Genomic DNA, 9862 nt, shown 5'->3' with positions numbered 1-9862 from the left:
ATCTTGCATATTACACTAGTTAGTGATACCAGTCTGTAATTTAAAGGTTCTTCCTTCTTTCCGCTCTTATATATGGGAACCACCTCAGCTCTCTTCCATTCTATTGGTACTGTTCCATTTTCTATTGAGCATTTTATGATGTTGTATATAGGACTTGCTAGTTCTTCTCTACATTCTTTTAATATTCTGCCTGAGACTTCATCCGGTCCCATTGCCTTCTCATCTAATTCCGTCATCAACTCTTATTTCAAGCTTGTTTACTTTAATCTCTTTCATATAGACAGTCTCTCTATTACCCTGTGGTCTTTCAAATTTGGATTCCTTAGTAAAGACCTCATGAAATTTACTATTTAACAGTTCTGCCATACTTTTTTGGGTCTTCCACCATTCCGTTCTCTTCTTTTAACCTTTCTATTGTTTCTTTTTGCCTTATTTTTCCATTTATGAATCTGTAGAACAATTTCTGTTGTTCCTTACATTTTTCCGACAATGTCCTTTTCATAGTTCCTTTCTTCTTCCTTTCCCACCTTAGCATATTCATTTCTTGCTGTTTTGAAGTTTTCCTTATTTACTGGATTTCTGTTTCTCCTCCACCTTTTCCATGCTCTATCCCTTTTCTCCTTTGCCTTAGCACACCTTGTATTAAACCAATCTTTCTTTCCTTCTTCTTTAGGTCTATATTTCGGGACATATTCCCTGACTCCTGTTTTGTATATTTCCAAAATTAAGTTATACTTCTCTTGCACCGTCTCTGAGTTTTCCATCTCCTCCCAGTTTACGTTTTTAGAATAGTTCTTGAGGTTCTCAATATCAGCCTTTCTGTAATTTAATCGGTCTCCTTTGTATGATTCGTCTCTATGTGTGTGTGTGTGTGTGTGTAAACAAAGATCATTCAGCTGACTTATAAAACCAATGAATGTTGCAAAAATATAAAAAAGAAAAGATTCTATAATATTGTGAAGAAAAGTTCAACAGTATAACATAAACCGTAGAATTATGACCTTCAAGGAAATAAGACAATGGCAAAATGTGCACTCTTAATACTGGGTAGTTTTATGTTTAAAATTTTAATAGTTTGTGATTATCATATCAGAAGACGTAACTGATATGAATATGCTCAATTAAAGGCGGGTTCCCATGTGCTAATTTGCGACTGAAATTTTACGTCGGTAGAGTTTCCGACTCATCCCTTCTAGTCGGAAAGTGTCACATGTAGCGACTGGAAAGTATTGACTATATGTAGTTGGCGCCTTGGCGGGAAGTGAATGTAAGCAAACAGCTACCCGCCAAGATGTCTTCCTCCTGTGACGATGCTGAGACGGTGGTTGCTCTTCTTTTGGCGTACAGGAAGACTCAACAGAAAAGAAAATGCCTGTGCTAAGTAGAAGGAAAGAAAGGAGTGTCTACCATACTCTAAATTAGCCTACATTTCTCAAAAGAAAATTGTTAATCTTAGGAAAACTATGCTCAATTGCGATCAAATTAAATCCTGACAAGTCTTCAATCCTCTCCTACAACAACACCCTGCATTGAGGGAAACAGTTCTTGTAGAGTGACAGCTATTTCGTCGAACGACTATTTGCGCAAGCTTCTTTTTTTAATTTGTTTATTTATTTACTGTATAATTAATTTCTGGGGGTACCAGATGTGTTCTTTTTCCCTCACCAACTCTAAAAAAAAAACGCTCGCAGGGTACGGAAGACCTGTTCATCAATAAAAGAGCTATTGAAAGAGTAAGAACCTACAAGTACTTGGGAGCTTTTTTTTTTTTTTTCTTCTTCTTTTTTTATGGCCTATAGCGCCTGTTGGCATACTTGAAGAGTATATGTGGCAAGCGCTGTTAATCTTCCGCCCATTAGTGGCGCAGGCAATTTTGTTTATAGTGGTACCCATATTAGAGCCCATATCACCACCCAAGCGCATCTTTGGTGTAACCACCTAGAACCTGTGTATCATGGTGACATGTAGGTAACTTTAAACCACTCGAAAATGGAATAGCATCAAAGCGGTATGTGGTGACGAACTTGAGCGTGGACGTCTGCCCGATCCAATGCTCACCACCTTATCCACTACGCCAAAGAGTAAAGAGGCGGAATTAAATTATCTGGCTACACATTGTAGGTCACGGCTGAAACCACTCAAAGCTCTGGCATGGAGTGGAAAAGGGGTAGGTGTGCCCATATCAAGGATGGTGTACTGAAGTAGTACAATTAGATCTTTAATAGGATATGCCAGTCTTGTCCTGTCCTGGTTGAATGGTGGCAGGATAGATTGATTGGAGAAGATACAGCATGAGACGATGATAATTATTCTTCACTGTCCTAAGAATGCCATGATTCTTGCAATGCTGTTTGAACTCAGTCTGCCCAGCATTGCAAATTATTTCCGAGAGGTAAGCACCATATCTGTGGTGCGACACATGGGATCCAAAAATGGCACTCAGCTGCATAGTAGGGTGTGTGAGCAGATAAACCACAGTTGCTTTGCAAAGCATAAGAACTACCTAGGCAAGCTTGTGTATGACTTGCAGGCCTACATCATCACCACCGACACTTTAAGCTTTGATAAGAATTAAGCAGCAGTCTCCCTGGAAAGGTTGGAGTTTCGATGCGGTTGTGGGGCAGTTGCCTTATCCAAAGGACAGTTACCATCTTGGGGAATTGAAATTCCACTATGAATGCCAAATAAATGAACTCATAACCAACACTGCTACACAAGTGTATTGTGATGGATCTGTGAAGGACGATGGGAATGCAGGGTGTGGTGTCCTCGTGAGACGCTCCTCAGAAAATGAATTCATTGAATACAGACTACAGCTATCTGCTGACAGATCGTGTGTCCTCCACCCAGATGGAGCTCTGTGCCATCCGCTACGCCCTCACAATGATCCAGGGAGGGGCTGGAGATGTGTGCATTTTTAGTGACAGTTGCCGGGCACTACAAACACTAGTAAAGCTCTCAGCCGGTACTTCTGAAACTTGCCACGGAGTGTAAAGATCTAATAAAGTCCCTGGGAACGCAGCTGAGGATCAATTTTTTGTTTTGTGGATTCCATCGCATGTTGGAATCAGTGGAAATGAAAAGGCTGATCGACTTGCAAAAAGTGGAGCAGAAAAGATGAGTGTGGACTTTCAGTGCTTATTAACCTTACAGCAGATAAAAACCCAAATAAGAAGTGTGAATGCGGAAAATGAAAAAAACTGAGATACAAGCTAAATGTGGTACTAGTGAAATACCAAGACATTATGTGCGAGTGGCAAATGAAATAAATTTTACGTATGGAAGACACAGAATGACGTGGAAAGACAGCGTTTGTACCAGACTAAGGTTGGGCTACCAGCAGATATGTCCAGTCCCTCTTTGTGATGGAACAGATCATATGGACCTTTAATCTTTCCCTTGTATATATTAAGTAATAGAAATACCGCTAAGCAAATATAAAAATGTATATATGTATGATGTAGGCAAATAAGTGTATTGTGTAACTATATGTACTGTACATTGATGTACTATGATGATTGTGATGGTTGATATGTTTTCTTATGTAGTACTTAAGATGAAATGGACTGTAATTTTAAGGCGATGTTATGTTTCATTATTTTACAATAATTACTATACTATCACCATCTTACTTATACGTAGTGGTTAGGATGGATTGCTTAATGGTAGAGTCTTTGGTCAGCAATTAGTGGCTCGCAAATCGGGCCTAGACCTCTATTAGTCTATAGCCATTGAGTAGGCGTGATCACTCAAAATCAATTCTAATTTCTGCTTGAACACATGGTCATGGGATGCCATGGTTACTTTGGCTCGACTCCTCACGGATCTGCGGCAGCAGGAAAGGAAAAAGTACTGGGTCTCCTTCCTGAAGCAGGTGCACAGGACCCGGTCCCTCGGAAGGTATGGCACCACGTCAACAACGTCCGGGGCAAGTCCAGGCGACAGGTGTGTGACTCGTGATCTCTCACCAGCTGTCTGTGTAAGATGATGGAACGGGTAATATTGAATAGGCTTATATATAAGGTGGGCCATGGCAATATACATAGCTTCCCTAAAAGGTCACTCTACAAGTCATTGTTTTGTTGAGTGTGTTATAAATAAGGATGCTACCTGCAGAGCTTTCGTTGATCTTAAGGGTGCCGTCAACAAGGCCAACAAAGATGTTATTATGGAGGAACTCATTCTCAAAGGTGTCAAAGGTGAATTATTACTAGGATGGATCAGGGACTAGTTGTATGTACAATAGAACAGCACAGGTTTGGTTTCAAGGTGCAGTCTCCTCTGAGGAAGTTTTTGAGCTTGGAACACCACGGTGGAGTCCTTAGTCCAATGCTTTTCAATGTTTTAATGGACAAAATTGCGCGCTGTTCCTTTCTGCAGGGCACCCAGGTCCTCATCTATGCTAATGACATACTCCTCCAATGCCCCACAGCCAGGATTCTCCAGTTAGCTTTGTCACAATTAGCAGCATTGTGTGTCCAAGTGGGACTAGTGATTAATGAATGCAAAACAAAATTTCAAGCTAAAGGGAAGGTCTCTCGACTGCCCACCGTAAACAATGTTCCCATCCCTAGAGTTCATACACACAAGTACCTGGGTGTTCAGATGAGCTTCAGGAAGTCTCTCTAAGCCGTCCACTATGTTCGAGACCTCTGTCTGCCACGTCTAGCACCACTTCAGCTGCTAGGAAACGGGCCTGGGGGCTGCCATTCCAGTCTTAAGAATGTTCTATATATCTGTCGTACTGTCCCTCATTGATTATGCCGCCCCTGTTCTAATACAGTTTAGTGCCAGCCAGCTCCTTCCCCTGGAGCTTATTCAGAATGAAGCCATGAGGATAATTTTGGGATGCCCCAGGACTGCACGGATTGAGATCCTCAGAGCTGAACTGCACCTGCCGAGAATTATTTGTAGGATACAGGAAATTATTTGTTGCACAGATGGTCAGATGCTATGCATGGGCTCAGACTCTATAAAGGGACCATGATCCTCGGACTCCTACAACCCCTCACCTCAGGAAGATCTTATGAGTACTAACAAGTGTAGGTGTAGCCAAGGCCTGTATTAACGTTGTTATGTCATCGCTCCAACCCGCCTGGAACCCTCACCGTGTCAGTGTTGATATTCACTCACTGCATCAGCCCAAGAGGGACTGGCTCCCTCATCTGCTGCAAGACATGTTCATGACCTAATTGTCCAAGAACCCCTCCCCCACGTTCAGGCTATTCATGTGTATTGTGATGGGTCAGTCAATGGCAGCAGGTCCGGATGTGGGCTGTTCATCCGTGACTACATCTCTGCCAATCACTACACTGACACTGAGGTTTCCAGGTGGCTCCCTGCACACATGTCTTCCACTAGGGCAGAACTGTATGCTGTTCTGGAGGCACACCATATTGTGGCGCCTCTCCATAAGAATGTTTATTTCTTTATTGACAATCAGGCTGCATTGTATGCTCTTCAGTCTATCTCCCCCCATGGACTGTGATCTAGTTAATAAGTGTCTTGATCTCATCCATGCCCTAGAAGGTGCTGATGCCACGGTCCATTTCACCTGGATACCCTCCCATGTGGGTATCCCACTAAATGAAAAGGTAGACCGCCTTGCTCAATGTGCCCTACAAGACGACACAGTGGACCCTGGCATTGAGTACCCTCTGGGCTATGTTAAGAGTAGCATTAAGGACTTTGTACATATTAGCATTAGTGATCAGTTGTAGCTTTGTTGCCCTAGAGGCAGTGGCATTAGTCTTCACTATGTACGTGTCTCCCAGAGCTGTGTTTATACCTATGGGAGACACACTGCATCACACAACAGGGTGGCAATGAGGCTTAGATTAGGCTATAAATACTTTTGGGAAGTCAGTACTTCTGGTGTGTGCTGTGTGCTGTGCTGCACTAAGGGGACACACTGCGTCATTATATCATGGAATGTCCTCTCATTGCTAAATTTAGGCCACAAGGTCAACATGACTTGTATAGCCTCATTGACCATCTCCTACTCTCAGGGATATATTCAAGGAATATCCTCAATTTGCTCCCAGACTGTAGGATGTGTATGCAATAAGGTGTGCAATATCAGTATTTATTTATTCAAGTATTTGTAGTCTTGTTATGTATACTGTCTATTTATATATTTTTTATACTTTAATCTTAAGTCTTTGCTCAGGGGTGGGTGGCAAGGTCCATTTATCTCCTTTGTTGTATTTCATTATTAATGCAACAATAAATGTATCAATCAGTCAATCAGTCTTTGGTCAGAGTTTCCTTTCTCCGTCAGGAATTCCTGCGCCGCCATCCCTGCAGAGAGAGAGAGAGAGAGAGAGAGCGAGAGACACCTTCAGAGTTCTGTCAGTATGCTCCACTTGGTTTGCCAGCACTCCACTTATTTCGATCAGGCTTGTAGTCACTGGCTCTTTCCGTGATAATACATAACTAGTTCAGGATGATGGATACTTATGTACCATTGCCCATTTGAGCTGTGTGAATTTTATATGTAGCATATCTAATTTGATATCTCAATAAATAATCAAATCAAATCAAATCAACTCTAACATCTCTGTACCTGGAGATCACATTTTCAAAGCTTACTCCGTGACGTCACAACGTAAATAAAGTGGGAAATCAACTAACAAGACCAACATGTTGGTCTTGTTGTTAGGCACCGATTTTGAGTGGGAAACTCTACTAACGTAAAATTTCAGTCGCAAATTGGTACGTGTGAACCTGCCTTAACACAGGAAAGCAAGTTGGTGTTATTTGACCTTCAATCAAGGCTAAATGACTATTACCTACGCGAAATTTTTCTTCTAATATTTTCAGTAGTCTGTTTATATTGATATAATACTATTTGTATACTTTATTTCTTTTTTATCCTTTCAGGATTGCACAACCATTGTGCATCTTGAGCATCATGCCCAACGGGCCAACAACTACTGTAAACAGCCTTCCACCAAGAGCTCACAAATGAGCTTGAAATACCTTTTTCAAAGACCAGCCAGGTTCTTATTCTTTTCTCATTCATGCTAAAAGATCATGAAAACATACCTGAAAATTTCTATATTAAATCTTCTATTTCAATCTGATGAAAGCAAGCTTGACAAAAAAAAAAAAAAAAAAAAAAAAAATACGGTTACTGTGTGGTAGGCTTACATCAAATTTATTATCCATACGGGTGGTAAAGAAAACTGTCTTAGAAATTCATTTCATGTAGGTAAGTAAGAGAGTCAGTCCAGTTATTGAAATATACAGTATAGTAGTTATCAGGATGCTGACTGGTACTGTACTAATTAAGTAGCATTTCATAAAATGTAGTGGTTATGCAGGAGGGAACTATTGTTATTTCATTAGTACAGGTATGAAATAATGTATTAAATAATCTTTCACTGGTGAAAAATAAATTTCTTTTCTAGATGTCACGGTAGGTGATGTAATTAAGTAGGTAGGTAGATGTAGATTTTAGGTTTTGTGTTAAAGGTATTTTAGATATAAGTATGTTTTACTTTATTTATTTATTTATTTTCTTATTACAAGAAGTTCTTGAAATACAACTTGCACTTTGCCAGTAAACTACCTACAACCAAAGACAGTACAGAACTTCTTTTTTTCGGTCTTTGCTACAACCGACCAGTGTGGCAGCGGCGGGCAGGTGGGTTGGGTCTGGGTCTGGCCAGCCGGCGCCCGCAAACAGACAGTCAGTGTGGCTCCCTCCTCGGTTGATAACGCAACGTGCCTCCGCCAAACATGTCTGAATACCACAAGCCCGACAGTAACTACCTGCAGGAACTCAAAGACATTGCCAACAAACTGCGCATCCATTCAGTGAAATCGACATCAGCCAGTAATTCAGGGTCAGTACTGAATGTGTGTGGTGGTGGTGATGTGAGGCTGGGTTTGGAAGGGCGATACTAGTGGTAGTAGTTGCCGGCATCAGCTATGTTGCCACGTCTCAGTTTTCATGTTTTCAACAAAATTTTGAAGAACTACGGGTTGATTTTTGCAATGAAAACTGCAAGTTCAATTGTTTCCATATAAAGAAACCCTGTGGTAAGTTCAGAGTCTTAATATCAGATCATAAGTGCATTTCATTTAAAAAAAGTTGTCATCGTTTGTAATTTCAAAATGAACGAGAGAATATCAATAATACAGTATAGTTTGTCGTATAGATTAAACACTGGTACTTTGAGATTGGTACTGTATGCATTCATATAGCAACACCAACAACCAAACCATCGTGAACCACCAAGGGGATGTGGTCGATAATGGGTGGTGACCTCGATATACGGAATACATACTAAAAACAGTGGGAAACCTTAGTATTTTTAGCAGGTACTCGTAACACAAGAGACTATGGGAAAGAGCTGGCAGACCATTGGGATAATAATGACCCTGAGTAACCTGTCTATGTAGTTCTCAGTGGCTAGTTAACTTGTTCCAGTGGTCTGTCTTTGCAGTATCAGGGTTGAGATGCTGCGGGGACTCACACAAAACACTATTATGGACCGCTTTACATCAAACGTAAAGAAGTCGAACATGATTAAAAAGTTAATTTCCTAATACATGGGTTTGAAAAAATGAGAGGGTATGTTCATTGTTACCAAGCACTGCATTTTCAGAGAAACTGTCTGAATGCATTCCTGTCTGACGTACTACCTTGTCTCAGTGCTGTCTGACGTATGAATTTCCTGTGCTATAATAGTTGGATAGACACATACAGTAATTAAGCTATGTTTAACTCTCTCTCTCTCTCTCTCTCTCTCTCTCTCTCTCTCTCTCTCTCTCTCTCTCTCTCTCTCTCTCTCTCTCTCTCTCTCTCTCTCTCTCCACACACACACACACACACACCCACCTTCCCCCAACATTACCTTGCTTCCTCGCACACCCATATCCGGCCCCGGAGGAGAGGTGGAGTAGTCGTGAGGCGGAGTGCGAGGGAGGGGCGGGGTGTGGGGAACATCTGACGGTTACAGAACGTGTTTTCACTTTTTTTTTTTTTTTAATACTTTTTGAACTAAGTATTTGCTGCTGGAATGAGTATCACACAGCTTTAGGGCAAGTGTTTCTCTCTCTCTCTCTCTCTCTCTCTCTCTCTCTCTCTCTCTCTCTCTCTCTCTCTCTCTCTCTCTCTCTCTCTCTCTCTCTCTCTCTCTCTCTCTCTCCTGCAGATCGACGTATAAGGACTTTTCGTATATATTTTAATATTTATTCGCTTCCTCCTGTCATGACATCACAACGCTTCGCTACTCACCGCCGGCTCCTCACCTCCGCACTATTTGCTGCCCGCATCAATAGCCTCTTTGCTTGATTGTCACAGTGCAAACGTGTTAATTTTCTGGATGATACCATTAGAGTGATCAGTCTGGCAGTGACACTTCGCGGGAAAATTCTAGTAAACATGATAATCAATAAACGTCTTCTCAAAACATGCCATCCCGACATTATTCTTACTACGTGTACTTATTCAGTATTTTGACATAATAGTATTTTCGCGTAATCAAGTTAACTTTTTATCTGGTTACAATAAGGGATAAAAAAAAAAAAAAAACTGCTATTGAGTGATGGTCCCAAATGTTTCAAAATGTGGACCCAGATATTGTAAGCGTATAGCGAGTTGTTAGTAAATCATTGGTGTGTGTTTTGGCTTGGTTCAATTATGGAGGAAGGGCTCTCAAGATTATATTGTTAAGCGTAATTTCCTTAAAGATTTAGTTAATGTGCATTCTCTCTCTCTCTCTCTCTCTCTCTCTCTCTCTCTCTCTCTCTCTCTCTCTCTCTCTCTCTCTCTCTCTCTCTCTCTCTCTCTCTCTTCTTCTTCTTCTTCTTCTTCTTCTTCTTCTTCTTCTTCTTCTTCTTCTTCTTCTTC

At 41.1% G+C, this 9862-nt stretch overlaps 1 protein-coding gene across 1 annotated transcript in view; it reads left to right on the top strand.

Annotated features, from left to right (window-relative positions):
* The first annotated feature begins 7636 nt into the window (after positions 1–7636).
* The window catches only part of LOC123509703 (transketolase-like), a 30228-nt gene continuing 28002 nt past the window's right edge, over positions 7637–9862 (top strand). Inside the window, exon 1 of the mRNA XM_045264201.1 lies at positions 7637–7850. Coding sequence (XP_045120136.1) covers positions 7744–7850 — 107 coding nt within the window. The 5' untranslated portion in view covers positions 7637–7743. The remainder of the gene's footprint in view (positions 7851–9862) is intronic.

This window comes from Portunus trituberculatus, chromosome 27 (genome assembly GCF_017591435.1).
Source record: "Portunus trituberculatus isolate SZX2019 chromosome 27, ASM1759143v1, whole genome shotgun sequence".
Lineage (NCBI taxonomy): Eukaryota > Metazoa > Arthropoda > Malacostraca > Decapoda > Portunidae > Portunus > Portunus trituberculatus.
The sequence above is the reverse complement of the archived record's forward strand: the minus strand, read 5'-3'. Positions and strand labels throughout refer to the sequence as shown.